The sequence below is a fragment of the Bufo bufo genome, chromosome 1 (assembly GCF_905171765.1).
Source record: "Bufo bufo chromosome 1, aBufBuf1.1, whole genome shotgun sequence".
In the NCBI taxonomy this organism is placed as follows: domain Eukaryota; kingdom Metazoa; phylum Chordata; class Amphibia; order Anura; family Bufonidae; genus Bufo; species Bufo bufo.
The window spans coordinates 340,695,971-340,720,424 of NC_053389.1; the positions used below are offsets into that span (position 1 = coordinate 340,695,971).

A 24,454-nucleotide genomic window follows, 5' to 3' on the forward strand; every position below is an offset into this window, starting at 1 on the left:
CAATGATTTTATTTACTCCTGTTAAACTGAATATATTTCAACATTTATTTTCTTGTAGGAACCAACACAGGCAGTGATATCTGAAATAACTGAGAAGAAACAGTTAAATGTGGCTCATGGGCTTGCATGGTCTTATTATGTTGGATATTTAAAGTTAGTCCTGCCAGGTAGGAAACTTTGTGTTAGATGCTGTGATGGGTGAGTAGTTATTTACTGAAATAAAATGTCCAAATAAAGAGTTTACCTAAAATAGAATAGAATCCTGAAGAATGCTTTAGGATAATATAGGACAAGTAGTTCACTATATGAATTTCTCAGGAATGGACGACAACAAGAGATTAACGTTTAAGTATTGGAATAAAATATAATAAAATATAACTTTTATTAGGATAATTAAAATGTGAGTCATTCAACTTAAGTGTATAAATAGATAAACTACGTATAAACCATCCTGGATCACACTCGCACTGGGTGTGAGTGTTGTATCATCTACTCAAACTAGACCCTAGGACTGTGTACACACAGAGGGAGCAGGCTGTGTGTCTGGAGATCAGCGGGGTATGCGTTCTAGCCTCTACATCACTGTAGGCACCTAAGCCTGTTCTGCTCGACGCATTTCTTATCAGGAGCACAGAGTGGTATATTGGAAGCCAACAAAACAAACAAACAAATAGTGCTGCACACTCTCATGTATAGCGTGCAGACACGTAGCCTGCCGCCGTGGGACGGCCATAGCGTGGCCGCCCAGTGCAGCTTCTAAAGAAATAAAAGCCACACCCCCTGGGCCGACCAAAGCAGTGTGGGAGCCAATGGATCAGAGACACTGCCGGCGCGCCCCTATCCCACCTCTTAACAACGCTGGAGGGAGCGCAGGAGGTAAGTACATTACATAGAGTGAACAAAGGCGATTACTCTTGCTCCAGGACAAACAATCGCCCATACATATCAAGGATGGACACTGAACCGGGAGGTAGATCACCAGAGCAAACAAACCTGACCAAATGGGGTGATGTCAATGCCAGGGCACCCCATAGAAATATCCAGGGTCATAAGATGTCACACCTAAGTACACCATATAGTCACAAAACGTGACATGCAGACAGGAATAACAGACAAACCATGTCTGTAAATAAAGACTATCTCTAGAGGTGAACACATTATCGTCACAGAAGTGACAACAAGGCAAATGTGAGGTGTTGCATATAGATATACCATGTTGTCACAAAATGTGGCATGCAGGCAGGCAAGAATCACAAACAAGCCATGTGTATAAGTCAAGACACTCACCAGATGTGAACACAATACCGTCACAAAAGTGGCAACAAGAGAGGGATAACAACACACCAGTCATATCAGTGGATATTGGGGGCAACGTGTTAGAGAAGAACAACATATAAGAATGATAGGGGCATATTCAGACCACAGATGAGTACTGCGTGACCAGTAGTACACATCACTGAATGAAACTGGTGTATGAAATTAATTCATTTAGTCCATGGGGTTGGGTGGTCTGCAAAGTGAAGGACCATTGATCCTCTTTGCGGAGGAGGAGGTTATTCACATCACCCTCTTGCGCAAAGGTTCTGACATGCTCAATTCCCTGGAATTTAATACAGTCGGTCTTGTCAGGATGGTATTTCAACATATGCTGGGCAATTGGAGTATCGGCTTGATTCAGAATATCCCGTAGATGTTCACCGATACGACGCCTAAACTCACGTTTCGTTTTGCCCACATACTGAAAGCTACGTACGCAGGTTTCCACGTACACAACACTAACAGTTCTGCAGTTTATAAATGACCGAATCATGTATCTCCTTTTGGTGGTAGTACTCTCAACTATCTATCCTTTCTTAATGACCTTGCATGTCACGCACCCCTGCAATTATATGTGCCCGGTGGTCTATTAGGTAACCAAGTATCCAGTGCCGGAGTAGAAAAAGCACTGTGTACTAATTTGTCCCTAAGGTTCCCACCTCGTCAAAATGTGATTAGTGGATAATCCCCCATGAGGTGTCCCACTACAGGGTCTGACTTCAAGAGGCCCCAGCTGTCCCTAAGAATCTCTCGTACCTCATTGTGTGCTACATCAAATGAGTGTTGTTAAGAGGCGGGGTAGGGGCGCGTCAGTCTCCGGCAGTTTCCCTGATCCATTGGCTCCTGCGCTGCTTTGGTCGGCCCAGGAGGCATGGCTTTTTCTTTTTTAGGAGCTGCACTGGGTGGCACGCTATGGCCGTCCCAGGGCAGCAGGCTACGTGTCTGCACGCTATACATGAGAGTGTGCAGCACTATTTGTTTGTTTGTTTTGTTGGCTTCCAATATAACCCTCTGTGCTCCTGATGACTAAGTTGCAGCAACTAAGAAACGCGTCGAGCAGAACAGGCTTAGAAGCCTACAGTGATGTAGAGGCTAGTACCTCAATGACAGGAAGCAAAACTACATTGTAGCCAGTTTTTATGAATAGTTTTTACCTAGGGCAGCAGCTCAGGGTTCAGTGGTAGTGTCTTTTTTCTTAGACATCTGCACCCTGTCAACTTGTTGAGTGCTGGAGTATTGTGTGTGGGGGTTCAGTCGAGCGTTTATCGCCATACACCTACCCCGCTGATCTCCAGACACACAGCCTGCTCCCTCTGTGTGTACACAGTCCTAGGATCTGGTTTTAGTAGATGATACAACACTCACACCCAGTGCTAGTGGGATCCAGGACGGTTTATAGTTTATATATTTACCGTATGCACTTACGGTAAGTTGAATGACCCACATTTTAATTATCCTAATAAAAGTTATATTTTAGTGACAGTTATTCCAATAGTTAAACGATAATATAGGACAAGCCAGGGACCTTTAGAGAAGAGTTTATTTTTGGTGGAACAAAAATAAACCTCAATACAATTTTTCATGTACATGTTTGCTTGACATCCATCCTAAACATTCACACTGGCTAGCAGAAAAGAAAAAATGTAGCTTAGCTTATTTATTGCATGGACTGACAGGTAGGATTATAATACAGTCACATTATATATTTGTAAATTATATATATATATATATATATATATATATATATATAAAATGGACAGCACCATTGATCAGGGAATACTCCTCAGATGCATCAGTCAACCGATCTACTTTCCCATCCAGTCTCCAACTGAATGCCGTAAAAATAAGATTGCAATCAGCATTCAAAAACTTTATTTTGTCTGAAATCTTTTTTTATACAGCGCTACAAACTACAAAAATTTCCAGCACTGTCCTGGATCTTGCAGGACAGTGCTGGATTTCGGTGCCTGTCCCGCCATCCTGGAACTGCTGAGGTACGGAATGTACGGAACAGTTGAGTTCAAAGGTGATTCAGGGAGCTGTCAGCACCCTGCTTCACCATTCAACTGCCTGCGCTCTCCACAGCCTTAGGCACATCATCGCGCCTGCAGAGCTCAACTGGAATGCGCATATGCCAAGGATCATTCCCTGTCTGGGGAATCAGCCTATCCACTCTTCAGCTCAGCAGGTGCTATGTGGGGAATACCTACTGTGTGGGGCCAATAAATGGCATAACTAATATGTGGGCTGCATTAAAGGGGCATAAATACTACTTGGGCGCAATATGGGAACATAACTACTGTGTGGGTAACTATGGGGGCATAACTACTGTGTGGTGGCACTATAGGGACATAACTACTATATGGGGGCACTAAGGGGGTATAACTACTGTATAGGGGCAATAAGAGTACATAAATACTGTGTGGGGGCATTAATGAGGCATAACTACTGTGTAGGGGTAGTAAAGAGGCATAATTACTGTGTGGGATAACTAAGAAGGCATAACTACTGTGTGAGGGTAGTATGGGAGAATAATTATTTTGTCAAAATCTTTTTGACACAAAGCCATGCTTCTAAGTCCTCCTAATGATTACCTACAGTCAGGTCCATAAATATTGGGACATCGACACAATTCTAACATTTTTGGCTCTATACGCCACCACAATGGATTTGAAATGAAAGGTGTGATTTAACTGCAGACTGCCAGATTTAATTTCAGGGTATTTACATCCAAATCAGGTGAACGGTGTAGGAATTCCAACAGTTTTCATATGTGCCTCCCACTTGTTAATGAACCAAAAGCAATGGGACAATTGCCTTCTCAGATGTTCCATGGCCAGGTGTGTGTTATTCCCTCATTATCCCAATTACAATGAGCAAATAAAAGGTCCAGCGTTAATTTCAAGTGTGCTATTTGCATTTGGAATCTGTTGCTGTCAACTCTCAAGATGAGATCCAAAGAGCTGTCACTATCAGTGAAGCAAGCCATCATTAGGCTGAAAAAACAAAACAAACCCATCAGAGAGATAGCAAAAACATTAGGCATGGCCAAAACAACTGTTTGGAACATTCTTGAAAAGAAGGAAGGCACTGGTGAGCTCAGCAACACCAAAAGACCCGGAAGACCACGGAAAACAACTGTGGTGGATGACCGAAGAATTCTTTCCCTGGTGAAGAAAACACCCTTCACAACAGTTGGCCAGACCAAGAACATTCTCCAGGAGGTAGGTGTATGTGTGTCAAACTTAGCAATCAAGAGAAGACTTCACCAGAGTGAATACAGAAGGTTCACCACAAGATGTAAACCATTGGTGAGCCTCAAAAACAGGAAGGCCAGATTAGAGTTTGCCAAACGACATCTAAAAAAGCCTTCACAGTTCTGGAAAAACATCTTATGGACAGATGAGACCAAGATCAACTTGTACCAGAGTGATGGGAAGAGAAGAGTATGGAGAAGGAAAGGAACTGCTTATGATCCTAAGCATACCACCTCATCAGTGAAGCATGGTGGTGGTAGTGTCATGGTGTGGGCATGTATGGCTGCCAATGGAGCAGTATGAATTCTGAAGTGTTTCAGGCAATATTACCCACATAGAGTAGTTGTGCCCCCTTATTTCCCCCACACAGTTGCTATGCCCTCTTAGTGCCCCAATAAAGTAATTATGCCCCTTGGTGCTCCCACACAGTTGTTTTGCCCGCAGGATAGCCACCGAATTCCATGGGCCGGATCTGGGACAGTAGGAGGTATGTACAGTATAGTTACATTAGACTGTCATGTGCACATGCGTAAACCTCCAATAATATTGTATACATTAGATGTCACAAATTGCCACATGTCCTCTTGTCTGCACGTGCAAAGGACAATAAGGGTGCCTTTATATTTTGTGGAAGAAAATTCTGCGACTAAAGATCAGTTCTATTCACCTTGATAGGGCTTGCAGAAATGCATGTGCTTGTTGCCCCATTCAAATGAATGGAACTGATTTTCAATATTCAATGACTGAGATAACATAAATGTGAATATGCTTAGCAAATATACAGTATGTTGCTATGTGGGAATATCCTGCTCCAGTTCTTCCGACTCTAAATATTTTCATCGGATTACTGCATATCTGTTTTATAGCTCTTAAAGATAAGGTAGAAAAATTCAATGAAGAGAACAATAACTTACTGAGGTCTCCAGAAACTATGAAGCTATATATTCTGATGCCTTTAAGCTGCAAGATATATAATGACTTAAAAACGGAAGATGAAAACATAACATTTATTAAAGAGATTCCTCCACTCCTCATGGATCGAGCTGGCATCAAACAAAGAGTATTTAAAAACAATGTGTATCGCATTCTGGATGAAGATCATCGGGTATATTGCATTTTTATTCATAATTATACAGTGTATGTGATAAGCACAGGCATATTTAGAGACTACGAAATTGATAACATGGATAACAGTATGAAAAAGCAGTGGGAATATGTTAGAAAAATATGGCTATTTTCTTCCAGAAGCAGTACCACCCTTGAGTCGTGTCTGGTATTGCAGCTCAGCTCAGTTGAAATGAATGCGGACAAGTGACAATCTATGTTTTTCTAATCCTGGACAACTCCTTTAATTGATTGTTTTACCCATTCATGGCTGTGCTTATATAAGCTACACACAATTATCAACACAACTCATAAAACTGAAGTTTACTCTCAAAGATTTTGGACTGTCATGCATGGCTTGTCATGAGTTGCTACTCTCTTCTTAAACTCTCTTCCTTACCCTATGAAATTAACCCTTCATTTTAGGGAATCTGTCAGTAGTTTTTATCTTGCAAAACTGCTGACAGTGCTAGCCAGTTGATCCATAAACCAGTTTAAAAATACCTATGTGGAAGTTCTTAGTAGGAGCATCCTTGAGAAAAATACATTTTCATATATTATGTGCTGTGTTGCTCAGTGACCACTGGTAGTTTAATGACAGCAGGGCCGGACTGGCCTACCGGGATACCGGGAAAATTCCCATTAGGCAGGTAGCCTTGACTCCCGCACGGCCGGCAGTGCCGCCAGCGAGGAGGCTCCTTGGCTTGTGCAGTATATATTACACAGAGTGAGTGACTGACAGAGAGAGGAGCCCATCCCCCGCCCACAACAGGACATGGACATTGCCCGGAGCCTGACTCCTCCCACACATGTGACTGATCACATGATCATGACATCATGGAAGGTCCTTTAGCCTGGTAGCTGCTGCTTGTGCATAACTGTCATCCTGCTGTTCAGGGCTGTGTGTCAGGAAGGAGGCTGGTGATTTTATCAATAGGAGTTTATCAAAAGGAGAGCAATTGTTTCAGTAAAGAAAGACTTTGCATACAAAGACAGTTATGTGCGTGGTTTAGGACACATGAGGGGACATTAATAAAGTAATGCTGTGACACATAGGGCCATGAGGGGGACCAGCATAATATGCTATATGTGTGTCATTCACACATATAGCATCTTATGCTGGTCCCCCTCATGGCCCTATGTGTCATAGCACACATCCCCCATAACAGTGCATCATCCATAGGTCCCCATAACAGTGCCAACCACAGATCCCCATAACAGTGCCATCCACAGATCCTTCATTACAGTGCCATCCACAGATCCCCCATAACAGTGCCATCCACAGATCCCCTATAACAGTGCCATCCACAGATCCCCCAATAACAGTGCCATCCACAGATCCCCTCCATAACGGTGTCATCCACAGGTCCCCTCCATAACGGTGTCATGCACAGATCCCCTCCATAACAGTGTCATCCACAGATCCCCTCCATAAAAGTGTCATCCACAGATCCCCCATATAACAGTGTCATCCACAGATCCCCTCCATCCACAGATCCCCCATAACAGTGCCATCCACAGATCCCCGCCATAACAGTGTCATTCACAGATGTCCTCCATACCGGTGTCATCCACAGATCCCCTCCATAACGGTGTTATCCACAGATCCCCTCCATAACGGTGTCATCCACAGATCCCCTCCATAACGGTGTCATCCACAGATCCCATCCATAACAGTGTCATCCACAGATACCCTCCATAGCAGTGTCATCCACAGATCCCCTCCATAACAGTGTCATCCACAGATCCTCCATATAACAGCGTCATCCACAGATCCCCCATATAACAGCATCATCCACAGATCCCCCATATAACAGTGTCATCCACAGATCCCCTCCATAACAGTGTCATCCACAGATCCCCTCCATAACAGTGTCATCCACAGATCCCCTCAATAACAGTGTCATCCACAGATCCCCTCCATAACAGTGCAAACAGACCTCTAGCACAATTCTATTAAAATATTGCATCGCATATCGTTATCACATCCTGGTTGGGAAAAGCTGGTCTACTGTGATAATATAAACAATGGGGGTTCTACAAAAGAGCTATTGTGGGGCAAAACTCATATTCGTGTTTACACACATGTTTTAAAATGAATGCTTTCGCCTTTTATAAACAAGTAAATAATGACGCAATGCTGTGGGGCTGGTATGCAACTTTTTCCAGGACTGGTTTTTATCCCCAGTCCGGCCCTGAATGACAGTGAAGTGTCCTAAGCTCTCTGTAGTAAATGTTCACCAACTCCATCCCCTCTGCTCTTGAGTGACAGCTCTGGCAGTCTCCTGGAGGGACTTCATTTTCCTAATCATGCTCCTACTAAGAGCATCCACAAAGCTATGTTTAAACTGGTTTCCTGGTCACTTATCTAGTGCTATCATTAGTTTTGCAGGTCAAAACTGCTGACAGATCACCTGTAATCTTAGATATTTAGCAATTATGTGAAAAACATAGAAAAATAAAGTTGTGCCACACCACATTTCCATCTCAGTCAATATTTTAATTTATTTAAAGAGATGTATTAAGGCTAGTGCAAAGAAACGGTGAAGAATTGCCCATAGCAGCCAATCAGGTTGCAGACTTCACTTTAATAAGGGCATCTGAACAGTTTAAAGTACAACTGTCATTTTAACTATAAAAAAATGTGTTTGCAATATTAGGGAAATATTTGTCATTTAATTAAAAAGCTGCCTCTAAGGGTTCCCTTTAGCAACCCTATAACTGAGCATAGCTAAGGAGAATCCGTCTTCAGCATTGCACTCATATGGCATATGTTTTCATTTCTTATTCTATTGACTGAAATTCTATAAGTTAATATAAATGTCTGCTGACTGAGCAGTTCTATCTTTGACAGTCTATATTGTCATGATTATGTTTTCATGTGGTGATTATCTTCTGTTTTCTGTTTGCATGTCATAGCCCTACTACTGTATAGCGGAGTATGCTACACCTCTTGCGTCTTTGTATGAAATGTCAAATATAACCAGTGCTGGCTTTAGCAAACAGGATCGCACAGAGCAAGCTAAACTGCTCTACCGTACCTTGAATGACATCCTGGAAAGTTCACCAGAATGCCAGAATACTTTTCGACTAGTGATATATGACGGTAAAGTAAATGACTCTCAATCTGAAGTATTATGAGCCATATCTTATCCAAATGTACCTTTTAACCTTATTTTAATTTCTGTCACTGCTTTCATTGCAAGAGCACAATTCATTTGGCTGTGTTTTTCTCTGGATCCTTCACAAAGACTCATATTGTGAAACATCTGGAAGGCATTCCTGTTTCTGCAGATCTTGAGGTTTTATGCTATTGTATATTCCTCCAAACAGCAGCAGTCGTTAGGTTTAGGGCAAAGAAATACATATTCATTTGTATGACAATTGGAAGTCAGTATGCTCAATTGTTGTAAGCACTACTGTATATACTTACTAGATGGATTTATTTCTGGCACTTTAATGGAGTAATTGGTTGATCTAGAGCTCTGGAATAGGCATTCTACATCCCTGCTAGTCCCAAGATCATATAGTGCTGAGGAGATATACTAACAATAGAGGAAGGGTGGCCTTGTGGTTGGAAACACATCATAAAGATTTACTTAGGAGTGAGGGGAATATAACAAAGCATTATTTGTGGCAGGCGCAGCACTATGAAGTGCCTTCCGCGCTGTGGCATTAGAAGAATTTTGATATCTCTGACTTTTAGTCTAACCTGCCTGTCAATTACTCTGCAATTCCTCTAGTGCCGTTCTATGGAAACAGTAGGTTTAAAGAGAACACCAAATGCTTGAAATAACTTCATTATTAATTCAAATTTTCTTCATATAACACTGCCGCCTCCACAGCAAATAGTCCATGTGCAAAACACGTGTTGAATAAAGTATCACAAAATGGAGGTATGCATAAGATGGTGGTTCAACTGTTCAATCTTGTCATTCAACATAAAATGGATATATTTCACTCTTGAGTATCTGTGCTCTCACTAAGTTATTTAAGCACTTTATGATCTCTCTGAGAGGTATATCTGATGTCTAACTAATAGTTCTACTTGCTGAATTTGGTCGCAATTTGCAGTATGCAGTTAGCAGTAACTATTTGCAAATTGGTTGAGTATGATCTGGTATAGTTGTATGCAATTTGGATTGCAATATGGAATTTGAATTTGGATTGTGAAATTTGTAGTTTGCAATTGGTGGAACTGTAAGTAAACACACATATAACTGGTTCAGTATACAGTAACTGTTTTAAATACCTATTTTAGCCTCTCTGCTTCCATAAAACAAAGCTGTTAGTGGAGTTAATGTCTGTTCAGCTCCTCACCTCTGGTGTAATGAATCTAGCAGCTCCTGCTAGGGGGATTTCCCACACAGGCTGTGTGTGAGGCTGCCTGTGATTGGTCAAAACTCTTGCTGTGTGTGAGGCTGGCTGTGATTGGTCTAGACTCCTGCCCAGCAACAACTGTTTAACTCTATGCTTTCTGTTGTTTTTGCTGTTTCATTGAGCTTAACTCACATCCATATAATGAATCTTAAAGGCATATTATCTTTTCTGCTTCTGTGAACACAATATATAACAGTTATATGACATCCAAACATGAAGTCACTGTAAATAACTCAGATTTTGTCTTTAACACACAAACATAGGAACTGTATTAAGGTTATTGGCAGGTTTACCTGTATAAACATATAAGCTATATTAGCAACCTAGGACAGATCTTAGCTGGCCAGCTACATTATTAGCGTTGTGATATTAAGTGATATAATGACATAGTAACATAGTTTATAAGGCTGAAAAAAGACATCTGTCCATCCAGTTCAGCCTGTTATCCTGCAAGTTGATATATATTGTTGATATAATTTAATGTTACTGATATTAAATGCAACAAAGAAGCATACAAAGGTACAATACCGGTTTATACATTTCTCTGAGGAAGGAACAGTACTGCATATGTGGCATTATGCTGGTTTGTACATAGGAAGTGTTTGGAAGTGTAAAGGACACAAACAGGAAAGAGTATAGTGGGACACATTTACTAAGCCTGTAGATGGCAGAAGCTAAGGCAACTTTCACATCTGTGTTGTGCTGTCTGGTTTTGATATCCGACACAGGCTCTCAAAACCGCAGCACAACAGTTCAGTTTTGTCCCCATTCATTGTCAATGGGGACAAAAATGAACAAACCGGAACGGAGTGCACCAGAATGCATTCTGTTCCGGTTTGTTGCATTCCCAAATCGGACACAAAATCGCTACAAGCAGCGTTTTTGTGTGTGGTATGATAAACTGAACATGCCGGATCCGGCACCAAAAACCATGTAATTCAATAGTGTTGGGTCCATTTTTTTCAGAAAAATCGCTGATGTAAAAGTAGACAGGCTGTGCAGACCTACACCAGATTTATCACAGTGGCTAAGGTTGGATGATAAATTTGGTGCAGGGATATGCATTTTTGTCTAACTTTATACACTTATTGGTTGGCTTAGCTAAATGTCGCATATTTGGTATCGTCGCACTCGCTTGTCTTCAATTATGCAGGATTTATTCACCAACAAAAATGTGACGTTTCGACCGTCATGGTCTTTCTCAAGCAACAAATAATGTGAACAAAAGCAAATATATATACACTCCCTCCCAGTAGGTCACATGACCAAATTAAATATGCAAATTATAGATCAATTATGTGAATTATCTAGATCTCACCAACCTGTTGTCTTATATCTGAGTATACTTGTCATTACCCTGTATATATTACACACAGTGTCATTCCCTTAAGTATAATTATATAACATCAAAAGTGTTTACTTATAAAAACCTTGGTAGGAGTCTGGTTGGCACATCATGGAGGGGACCTTCCTCATCGTTCTATGTTGTCAGAAAAGCGTGCGCATCTCAGCGTTTCCCTATTGGAGGTGCGCACGCGCTGGGAACACGTGCAGGCACCCAAAGGGCGCGCTCATCCTAGCGTTCCTTCGTGGTTAGTGCGCATGCGCATCGGGTATGAGGCTAAGTTCCTTGCGTTGACGTGCTCCTTGTGTTGCTATAGTAACGTTCTAAACAAAACATGTGGGCGTGTCACATCGAGTCCTTAGTGTGATGTTTCAGCAGCTCCGTCTGTGTTTAACATTATCCTTATGTCTCTGCTCAAAATAATTGATTCAGCATTATCTTTATAAGCGGCATACATGATATAAAGATAATGCTGAATCAATTATTTTGAGCAGAGACATACGTTACATAAGGATAATGTTAAACACAGACGGAGCTGGTTGGTGAGATCTAGATAATTCACATAATTGATTTATAATTTGCATATTTAATTTGGTCATGTGACCTACTGGGAGGGAGTGTATATATATTTGTTTTTGTTCACATTGTTTGTTGCTTGAGAAAGACCATGACGGTCGAAACGTTGGTGAATAAATCCTGCATGATTGAAGACAAGCGAGTGCTGCGGTATTTCATATACGACGCATCCAAGGGGGATCTTCAGACTGGCTCCCAACACGGCTGGCACCACCACAAGAAAGGTTTCATTTTTTCCTTGTGCTGCTATTAACATTTTTTCTATGCATATTTGGTATCGCCATAATTGACCTGCAGAATACGGACATCATATCATTTTTAGCTGATAGCAAGCGCTGTAATATCAAAACCCAAGAAACCTTGGTGAAATAGTTTTTTTTGTTTTTTTTTTCCACTTTCACCCCCCAAATAAATGTTTCCTGTTTTCCAATTTAAGATATGGATATGGTAAATTAAATAGTGCTATTAAAAAACTTGTATCTCAAGAAACAAGCCATCAAATGGCTATAGTAACGAACATTTTATAAGTTGTGGCTTTTGGAAAGTAGGAAAAGAAAAATGAAAACAAAACTGGCCCAGTCCTCAAAGGGTTATAACTTTCTCTGACATCTGCAGATGTCTGTCTGGTCTTTAAAGATGGCTCCCACTCAGGAGCTGAGCAGGCACATTAGCAGACATTTCACTGCAGACATTCACTGGAAATGTCAATGATTGGAGACAACTGAAATAATTTATTATTTATTTATTTTATGCACTTATATAGTTCTACTATATTCCGCAGCACTTTACAGACATTTGCATCCAACTGTGCCCAATAGGGCTCACAATCTAAGTTCCCTATCAGTATGTCTTTGGAGTGTAGGAGGAAACCCATGCAAACACAGGGAGAACATACAAACTCCATGCAGATGTTGTCCTTGGTCGGATTCAAACCTAGGCACCAGTGCTAACCACTGAGCCACCCTGCTGGCTAAATCAGACATTTACAAAGAAAAAGACACAAATGCAATAGCACTCTGCAACCAGCATTCTGCCCTGCCTCTATGCTGGATGAGGCATTGGTGTACATTTTGGCCAAAGCGTAATAAGCCACTCACAACGTCAAGGTCGCCTCTATGGCGTGGTCCCTAACACTAGTTCCTACCTGTTTGTGGGCCATGACAGCCACACAAAGTCCAGGGAATGCAAGTGCAGCATGCACGCCAAGCACACTCTGCTTTTAACCCCGTCCGGTGCCATTACAGCTTTTATCGGATCCAGGGATGCAAGTACCAACATGCATGCTGAGCCCACTATATACTTCTCCTGGAGCCAAATGGCTACTGGTAGGTGCTATATATGCAGACTCAGTTTTATACTGACTTTAAAACCAGCCTCCAGGACAGATTGACTGGTCAGGTGTGCATGACTGCATGGAGATCGCCACGCCTCCAATATATACTACAAAGAAAAAATGTGGGGATTCAATCAGCACAACCCTATATGCAGGTGCACATCGCTATGGCGAAATACATATACAAAGAAAAAGACACAAATGCAATAGCACTCTGCAACCAGCATTCTGCCCTGCCTCTATGCTGGATGAGGCATTGGTGTACATTTTGGCCAAAGCGTAATAAGCCACTCACCACCTCAAGGTCGCCTCTATGGAGTGGTCCCTAACACTAGTTCCTACCTATTTGTGGGCCATGACAGCCACACAAAGTCCAGGGAATGCAGGTGCAGCATGCACGCCAAGCACACTCTGCTTTTAACCCCGTCCGGTGCCATTACAGCTTTCATCGGATCCAGGGATGCAAGTACCAACATGCATGCTGAGCCCACTATATACTTCTCCTGGAGCCAAATGGCTACTGGTAGGTGCTATATATGCAGACTCAGTTTTATACTGACTTTAAAACCAGCCTCCAGGACAGATTGACTGGTCAGGTGTGCATGACTGCATGGAGATCGCCACGCCTCCAATATATACTACAAAGAAAAAATGTGGGGGATTCAGTCAGCACAACCCTATATGCAGGTGCACATCGCTATGGCGAAATACATATTTTGTGTTTAAATCAGACATTTAATCTCTCAGATGCCTTGGTCAATTGTGACAATAAGTTCTGAGCGATCCCTTAAATATCTGATACATCACCCCCCTTGACGAGATTGTGGGAGTCATTACGTTTCTATTGCAACCAAGAGCCTTGTGAAGGTTCCTAGGTCTGCCATTGTAAAATTCCTGTTATACCCTGTAAGTAGCAATATTGCAAGAGACTACAAGTGATCCAATGAGACACTGCATTTTGAAGTCCTCTTGGGGCAAGAAGGTGGGGGAAAAAAAGTAAAAAAGTAAAAGAAGTTTAAAAAAATCTAATAAAACCAAAAAGAATTAAAAAAAATTCAAATCACCCCTTGTCCCTATTTTACAAATAAAATAAACAAAAAAGTGGCATACTTGGTATTGGCAGGTCTAAACATGTCAGAACTATTAAAATATAAAGTATTTTTCCTGATCAGTGATCCCCTTAATTAGAGATGAGCAAATTTCTCAAAAATTCAATTCAGAGGGTTCGCCGAATTTCTCAAAAAGATTTGATTCAATCCGAATTTATTTGTGATGAATCACGTTAATAAACAGCTATTTCCTTGCTTCTGATAGCCTATATAGTAGTGTAGAACACTGTGCATTGCTGAAACATGCATAGGGAGTCCACTGTGCTAGTGAAACGTGCAGTGAGTCAGTATGATATGCATGGCGTCACTCTTAGAATCACTTCACACTTCATTCATTTGGTCATTTACGGGGCCAAAACTGACCAAATAACTCAAGCGTGAACTCAGCCTTACAAGTCAATGTTAGCATCAGGTATAAAGAACCGTGCAGTGGCCCAGGATTCTACCCAGGATTCTACTATAGAGTGAAAGAGCTCACTCCTTTTACACCGTCGCCAGCTGATTCCACATAAATTTCTACAGAACCTGTTCTGTTACATGCTGAGACAGGTAGTGTCCCCCAGACAGAGTGGAGAGGGTGTCAGGAGTAAGTTTGTGTTTACATCAATGTTTATTTTGCCCTTCTTCTCATCTGTCATAAGAACAACCCCAAAAAAATGGATCCTGTCTTTTGAGCATTCCCCTTCGCACGGTCATCATTTGCTCAGTAATCCATCAGAATTGCTAAGGCCAAATAAAAAACAGGAGTGGATCCAAAACAGAGATGATACGTGAAGTATCCAGTGGCACAATGACAGATTGGGTGTCAAAGTTTGGGTGTGGCACCCAGAATGGTCAAGTCTGATGCATCAGGCACTGGGGTGTGGAAATACTGGCTGATTCACCCCTGATTCATTTTCACAAAGGTCAGTCTCTCCACATTTTGAGTGGAAAGGCGAGTTCTCCTTGGGGTGACTATGGCCCCAGCTGCACTAAACACCCACTCTGATGCCACACTACTAGCCAGGCAGGAAAGCTTGTCCAGGGCAAAATCGGCCGGTCGTGACCACAAATCAAGTTTGGCTGCCAATAGTCCAGGGGATCTTCAATGTGGGATGGCAGGGTGCAGTCCAGGTATGCCACCATCTGTTGGTTCAGCTTCTGCTCCATGTCTTGCTGCTGCTGGTGGGTGGTTTCTTCACTAGGCGGGTGAATAAAAGTGCTCATCAGAGACTCTACAGGGAGTGCAGAATTATTAGGCAAGTTGTATTTTTGAGGATTAATTTTATTATTGAACAACAACCATGTTCTCAATGAACCCAAAAAACTCATTAATATCAAAGCTGAATATTTTTGGAAGTAGTTTTTAGTTTGTTTTTAGTTTTAGCTATTTTAGGGCGATATCTGTGTGTGCAGGTGACTATTACTGTGCATAATTATTAGGCAACTTAACAAAAAACAAATATATACCCATTTCAATTATTTATTTTTACCAGTGAAACCAATATAACATCTCAACATTCCCAAATATACATTTCTGACATTCAAAAACAAAACAAAAACAAATCAGTGACCAATATAGCCACCTTTCTTTGCAAGGACACTCAAAAGCCTGCCATCCATGGATTCTGTCAGTGTTTTAATCTGTTCACCATCAACATTGCGTGCAGCAGCAACCACAGCCTCCCAGACACTGTTCAGAGAGGTGTACTGTTTTCCCTCCTTGTAAATCTCACATTTGATGATGGACCACAGGTTCTCAATGGGGTTCAGATCAGGTGAACAAGGAGGCCATGTCATTAGATTTTCTTCTTTTATACCCTTTCTTGCCAGCCACGCTGTGGAGTACTTGGACGCGTGTGATGGAGCATTGTCCTGCATGAAAATCATGTTTTTCTTGAAGGATGCAGACTTCTTCCTGTACCACTGCTTGAAGAAGGTGTCTTCCAGAAACTGGCAGTAGGACTGGGAGTTGAGCTTGACTCCATCCTCAACCCGAAAAGGCCCCACAAGCTCATCTTTGATGATACCAGCCCAAACCAGTACTCCACCTCCACCTTGCTGGCGTCTGAGTCAGACTGGAGCTCTCTGCCCTTTACCAATCCAGCCACGGGCCCATCCATCTGGCCCATCAAGACTCACTCTCATTTCATCAGTCCATATAACCTTAGAAAAATCAGTCTTGAGATATTTCTTGGCCCAGTCTTGACGTTTCAGCTTGTGTGTCTTGTTCAGTGGTGGTCGTCTTTCAGCCTTTCTTACCTTGGCCATGTCTCTGAGTATTGCACACCTTGTGCTTTTGGGCACTCCAGTGATGTTGCAGCTCTGAAATATGGCCAAACTGGTGGCAAGTGGCATCTTGGCAGCTGCACGCTTGACTTTTCTCAGTTCATGGGCAGTTATTTTGCGCCTTGGTTTTTCCACACGCTTCTTGCGACCCTGTTGACTATTTTGAATGAAACGCTTGATTGTTCGATGATCACGCTTCAGAAGCTTTGCAATTTTAAGAGTGCTGCATCCCTCTGCAAGATATCTCACTATTTTTGACTTTTCTGAGCCTGTCAAGTCCTTCTTTTGACCCATTTTGCCTAATAATTATGCACACCTGATATAGGGTGTTGATGTCATTAGACCACACCCCTTCTCATTACAGAGATGCACATCACCTAATATGCTTAATTGGTAGTAGGCTTTCGAGCCTATACAGCTTGGAGTAAGACAACATGCATAAAGAGGATGATGTGGTCAAAATACTCATTTGCCTAATAATTCTGCACTCCCGGTAGACTTAAGTTGCTGCTGATGGAGCTGGTACTGCTCCTGCCCCCCCCATCCAGCAGCCATGGCAGTGGAACATGAGCTCAGAGGGCCCCCCCCCCCCCGGTCAGACCTTTGTGAGGATGGGTGATGGCGCACATAGACAGCGGCCAACTGTCTACATAGACTGTCTCAATAATAGTTCAGTTTATCCTCCCTCTCAGCGGGTGTAAAAAAAAAATGCCCCTATTTTGGACCGGTAGCTAGGGTCTAACATGGTGGAGTGTCAGTAGTCATTCCTTTGCCGAATTATGACAATTCGGCTGTCACTACACAAGCAACCAAACATGCATTGGGCCATTTGCGCAAGGGACTTGGAGGGACTCTCTGCCTCCATCTCCACTGCATACTGACACAGAGTCATCTGCCTGGTATTCCTTATTGCCCTCTATCTCTTCCTGCTCCTCCTCCTGTCACTTGTGCAGAAAAAAAAAACATTTATGTATACATTGCTTGTGCGTGAATGTCCTCCTTCTCCTCCTCCTCCTCCTCCAGTTCAGCCCCCACAGAGCTCAGGTGGCTGTGAGATGTAGGCGGCACGTCTCCTGTCCCCTAGCCAGACAGATTTAGCAGCATCTGTTCCAGTACATGAAGCAGGGGAATGACGTTGTTCATCCTGTAGTCCTGGCGACTGACAAAGTGGCCACCTCAATGGGCCTGAGCAGCATGAGCTTCCACTGGCTAATGTGAAAGTTACACAGGGGAGTGCTCCTGTCCGCCTGCATCATCAAGATATCATTTATGGCCTTCCAATGCACATATAGTCAATCCAATATGTGGAGGGTGGAGTTCCAACATGTGGAGGGTGGAGTTCCAACAGGTGGAAACATCACATATGAGGCAATGTTGGGGAATGTCATTCTGTCTTTGCAGCTCAAGAAGGGTGTGCTTTGCAGTGTAAGAGTGGCTAAAGTGCATGCACAGTTTCCGGGCCATTTTCAGGATGTCTTGCAGATGGGTGGAAGACTTCTGGAACCGCTTTACAACCAGATTAACCACGTGCGGCATCCAGTGACCATGGTTCCGATCTTAAGTTGGCGAGGAGACAGCCAGGATTCGATTTCTTGATGGAGGATGCGGATAATTTCCTCCCCTATTTAACTCTGTTCGCCCAGGCAAACTAGGAGCAGAACAGCATGACACCGCTGTGCCCTGCACATGTTGTATGCTTGAGGAGCACTCCCATTGTGCCTGCAGGTGAGGCTGAGGACAAGGTGGAGAATGACGAGGCAGCGGAGGATATTGGTGCAGGACCCACAGCCTGAGACCGTGGAGGTAGCAGTGCCGTCACCTGGCCAAGTCGCTGGTGTGGCTGGGCAGGAACAACATTTACCCAGTGGGCTGTAAAGGACCTATATTCTCTTTGACCGTAGTCACAGCTGCCGTAAATTTTAGCAGACACTGAGAGGCTCAAGGACTGGCCAACTTCTGTTTAACATACGTGTGCAGGGCTGGTACTGCCTTTTTGGAGTAATGACAGCATGGGACTCTCCACCTTGGCTCGACACAAGCCATCAGTTCTCTGAAAGGTGCAGAGTCCACCACATGGAAAGGGAAGGACTGTAACAGCAACTTGGCCTGAAGCACGTTCAACTTCTGCACCATTGGATGAGTGCACACATACTGTTTTCTATTTGCAATCGCCTCTGGGATTGAGTTCTGACAAAATGACTGACGGGGAGTAGGAGGAGCAGGAGCATCAGGACTAGTAGGTGATGGGAAGGAAACACAGCTCCCTTCTGTGTGAGGTGGTGGAGCCTTGACTTGCGGATAAAGGGTGCGGGCCACTGGGCAATGCAACTGTTGCTGCCACAGGTTGTACCATTACATTAGAACCACATTTTTTTCAGGCCACTTTATGGTGACACTGCATGTGTTGACGCTGCGTGTGTTGATGCAGGGCCATAGTGCCAACATTGGCACCCTGGCCACGCTTCACCTTCTGCCCACAGACTCTACAAATAGCCATGCTGACATCCTCAGGCAGCTTGATGAAAAACTGCCACATTGCCGAGTATGGCATTTGCCCCCCACCACTCCATGCTGACTGCCTGCTACCGCTGCCTCCATGAACCCATGCACCACTACTTCTTTCTGGACAGGTAGGCTTCTGCGTAGCGGGAGGTCTACCCCGAGCACGTTTGGCTCCCGACCACTGCTGCCACCCTGCTGACTCACTGCCACGATAACCACCCTGCTGGCATAGCCGATGCCTCACGTACAAACTGACCCCCTTTTCTCCTGATGATGATGAAGCCCCCTCTTCCCTATTTCCTGCATGTCACTGATTTTACCTTCACCAGTCTAGGGCCACGTGCCTGACCGCTTGCAACACCAGCTCCCGCGCGACTCTCATCATCACTACTTGCCCGCCTACTGGAGAAAGCAGCGGATCTCTCCTCCAGATCTTGACTGGGCCGTAGCTGCTGATTATCCTCTAGAATCTCGTCTACACTGGAGCTGAGCCGACGGCATACAATACTTCTCGAGCTGATGGAAAATAAAATTACAGAGGCAGGTTGAGGACAGGTAGGGGCACAGAGCTTGTTCCCGGGCCATGCCAACTAAGGGTCGTGTCAGAGGAACCCACCAAATCCATATCCAAATCCAAGAGCTTTATTGACAGGACCAAATACATTTAGCATTGCCAAAGCAAAACAAAGCATTAACAAGGGGTGGAGGGATTCGGTTGTGGGAATAAGGGAAGGGTATAGGGGGTTAGGGTATTACAGTCTATAAGCATGTGGAGGATATAAGGGACAGTATGGGGGCTGGGATATACAGTCCATAGGGGAGGGGGGTATAGGGGGCAGTATACAGGGTATACATTCCATGTGGTATCATGTTCCTCTCCGTTGGTGGCAGGTAGTGACATATCGTGAGGCTATTTAGTAGAAGACCGAGTCAACTATTCAAGGACCGCTGGGTTGCTAGTCGAGATACGACCATTAGATGACACTGGCAGCTCAGGCCTATCGCTGCGACTTCTGCTGCCACCCCCCTTTCCCCTTCTTCTGCTGCTACTTCTGCCTGCTCCAGAAACATTTTGGCCACTGCCTATTCTCTGTTAATTAAAAGAAATTGCAAGGGGAAAAGAGCAATACTATCAGACGTAAGGATGAATGGAAGAACTTATATATATGAAATAAATACCCCAAAACTGTTTGTATCAGGCCGTAAATTCACCCCAAAAGCAAGGATGAATGGACGTACTTTTATATATTTCAAATTAACACACCCCAAAACTGGTTGTATCAGACTGCAAATTCACCCCAAAAGCAAGGATGAATGGACGTACTTTTATATATTAAATAACCACACCTCAAAACTGGTTGTATCAGACTGCAAATTCACCCCAAAAGCAAGGATTAATGGAAGTACTTTTATATATGAAATAAACACACCCCAAAACTGGTTGTATCAGACAGCAAATTCCCATCAAAAGCAAGGATGAATGGACATGCTTTTATATATTTAAAATAAATACACCCGAAAATGGGTTGTATCAGACAGCACTTTCAACCCAATAACAGAAGCTCGGATTACTGGAATTACTGAAGTATCAAAGAATGCAAACAACTTAAAATCAGTAGTAATAGATCACTTTTAGTAACCCCAATTAGTGCAGCAAGGTATTATAGAATAGCTACTATTATCCAGGCTTTACACTCTCCTATTGGTCCCTGTTCTCTCTCTCTCTTTACAGTGTGGATAATGCCTCCCTATCCTTTCCCTACATTGTGAATAATATTTCCTTGAACAGCTCAATTCTCCCTTGTTCCCGGGTTTCTTACTTTCACTTTGTAACATGTGCACCAACCATTTTAGAAAAAAATGCTAATCGTTACCATGAAGCACGAGAAAATTCGACTTCGGGACAAATCACATTTTTCCAGAATTTCGGATCGAATTCCACTTCGGCAATTTAGATTTGCTCATCTCTACCCTTAATGTAAAAAAATCTGATTGCCAGCTTTGCCATTTTTAATCACTTTGCCTCACAAAAAATGTATTAAAAAGTGATCATAAAGTCATATGTACTCTAAGATGGTACCAATAAAAACTTCAGCTCTCTCCACAAAAAAAGAGTTCATTTAGTTTTTAAGTATAAAAACATACAAAAAACTATTGGATCATTTATTAAGACAGGCGTTTTAGACACTGGTCTTAAAGGGGGTTTTCTCATCTCAGACAATGGGGGCATATCGCTAGGATATGCCCCCATTGTCTTATAGGTGCGGGTCCAAGAATGGAGTCCCGAAAGTGAAGGCGAAAGTGAACTGTGCATGCGCAGCAGCCCTCCATTCATTTCTATGGGGCTGCCGAAAATTGCCGAGCGCTGGATTGTCTATTGCCGTCTGCCCCATAGAAATTAATGGGCCGCGCATGTGCGGCATGCTCCCATTCACTTCTATGGCAGAGGCTCCCCGCTCCGTTCTCGATATAGGTGCGGGTCTCAGCGGTGGGACCCGCACCTATCAGACAATGGGGGCATATCCTAGCAATATGCTCCTATTGTCTGAGATTGGAATACCCCTTTAACCCCTTCAGGACACAGCCTTATTTCACCTTAAGGACCAGGCCATTTTTTGCAAATCTGACCAGTGTCACTTTATGTGGTGATAACTTTAAAACACTTTTACTTAGCCAGGCCATTCTGAGATTGTTTTTTCATCACATATTGTACTTCATAACACTGGTAAAATTGAGTCAAAAAAATTCATTCTTATTTATAAAAAAATACCAAATTTACCAAAATTTAGGAAAAATTTGCAAATTTCTAACTTTCAATTTCTCTACTTCTACAATACATAGTATTAACTCCAAAAATAATAATTCATTTACATACCCCATATGTCTACTTCATGTTTGGATCATTTGGGGAATGCTATTTTATTTTTTGGGGACGTTACAAGGCTTAGAAGTTTGGAAGCAAATCTTGGAAATTTTCTGAAATTTTCAAAAACCCATTTCTTTAAGGACCAGTTCAGGTTTGAAGTCACTTTGTGAGGCTTACATAATAGAAACCACCCAAAAATGACCCCATTTTAGAAACTACACCCCTCAAGGTATTCAAAACTGATTTTACAAACATAGTTAACCCTTTAGGTGCTCCACAAGAGTTATTGGCAAATGGAGATGAAATTTCAGAATTTCATTTTTTTGCCAATTTTTCCATTTTAACCCATTTTTTTCACTAACAAAGCAAGGGTTAACAGCCAAACAATACTGTATCTTTATTGCCCTGACTCTGCCGTTTACAGAAACACCCCATATGTGGTCGTACACTACTGTACAGCCACGCGGCGGGGTGTAGAGGGAAAGGAGCGCCGTGTGGGTTTTGGGGGGCTGATTTTTATAGACCGGTTTATTTACACCGTGTCCTATTTCAAGACCCCCTGATGCACCCCTACAGTAGAAACTCTGTAAAAGGAACCCCATCTAAGAAACTACACCCCTCAAGGTATTCAAAACTGATCTCATAAACTATGTTTACCCTTTAGGTGTTCCACAAGAGTTATTGGCAAATGGGGATGAAATTTCAGAATTTCATTTTTTTGCCAATTTTTCAATTTTAACCCATTTTTTCCCACTAGCAAATCAATGGTTAACAGTCAAACAATACTGTATCTTTATTGCCCTGACTCTGCCGTTTACAGAAACACCCCATATGTGGTCGTACACTACTGTACGGCCACACAGCGGGGTGTAGAGGGAAAGGAGCGCCGTGTGGGTTTTGGGGGGCTGATTTTTATGGACCGGTTTATTTACACCGTGTCCTATTTCAAGACCCCCTGATGCACCCCTACAGTAGAAACTCCCTAAAAGTGACCCCATTATGGAAATTACAGGATAAGGTAGCGTTTTTTTGCGACAATTTTTAGGGTACATATGTTTTTTGGTTGCTCTATATTACATTTTTGTGAGGTAAGGTTATCAAAAATTGAAATTCTGAAATTTCATCTCCATTTGCCATAAACTGTTGAGGAACACCTAAAGGGTTAATAAAGTTTGTACAATCAGTTTTGAACACCTTAAGGGATGTAATTTCTTAGCTGGGGTCACTTTTAGAGAGTTTCTATACTAGGGGGCATCAGGGGGCTTCTAAAGGGACATGGTGTCAATAAAAAATGCAATCAAAATCTGCCTTCCAGAAACCATGTCGGTCCTTTCCTTTTGCGCCTCCCTTTTACTGATACAGCAGTTTACGACCACAAATGTGGCGTTTCTGTAAACTGCAGTATCAGGGTAATAAATATTAAGTTTTTTTGGCTGTTAACCCTTGGTTTTTACCGGAAACGACGGATTGATATGGAAAAGTGCCAAAAATAGCTGTTTTGGCACCATTTTTTTAATATTTTTTGGACCGTGTTAATCTGGGGAGTTGGGTCATGGGGTATTTTTACAGAGGAGATTATTACAGATGCGGCGATACCTAATAAGTCAAATTTTTTACAATTATTTAGGTTTTAGACTATATTATCTTTTTGGATACAAAAAAAGAATTTTTTTGTATCTCTATAGTCTAAGAGTAATTTTTTTAAAGTTTTTTAGCCGATTGTATTAGGTAGGGGCTTATTTTTTGAGGTAAGTCTACTTTTTTTTTTTTGGTGTCTCAAGTCTGGGAACCATAGTTTTTGTTGAATAGTCAGTGGCTAAATTGGTGAAGGGGATTATGAATTTAGAACTCCATGGAAGTGTGGAACTCCCTGAAGCAACCAATAACGCAGAGGCCCGGATGATCGGGGCACATGTCACACTGAGTGGTGGTGTCCTTCTGTATCCCCCTCCTGCAACACACTTTGCATTTTTTGGGGGTTCGTCCCTTCTTTCCAGTATGGGGGACCACACCTGGAAAGTGTTGGCCAGGGACGATCCGGGCGCCTCCAATTCCCGAGGTACTCCCACCTGCTCTTTCCCGGGCAGAAAAGATCAGGGTCTTGAGGACTGCCTCATAGAACTGGAGGAATGTTCCTGTGTTGCCAGTGCTCTGGAACAGTACAAAAAAGTTGTACATGGCAACCTGCACCAAGTAGACCACAACTTTTTTGTACCATGCCTTGGTTTTGTGCATGGCGTTATATGGCTTGAGGACTTGATCAGAGAGATCAACTCCTCCTATATACCGATTGTAGTCGACAATACAATCGGGCTTGAGAACCGTTGCCGCGGTACCTCGCACAGGGACAGGGGTGATGCCGTTACCGTGAATTGTGGACAGTACAAGGACATCCCT

At 42.7% G+C, this 24,454-nt stretch overlaps 1 protein-coding gene across 1 annotated transcript in view; it reads left to right on the top strand.

Annotated features, from left to right (window-relative positions):
* The window catches only part of STING1 (stimulator of interferon response cGAMP interactor 1), an 85,111-nt gene that overhangs the window by 20,645 nt on the left and 40,012 nt on the right, over window positions 1-24,454 (top strand). The window contains exons 4-6 of the mRNA XM_040442533.1: window positions 59-167; window positions 5,441-5,679; window positions 8,598-8,784. Of these exons, the coding sequence (XP_040298467.1) occupies window positions 59-167; window positions 5,441-5,679; window positions 8,598-8,784 (535 nt within the window). The remainder of the gene's footprint in view (window positions 1-58; window positions 168-5,440; window positions 5,680-8,597; window positions 8,785-24,454) is intronic.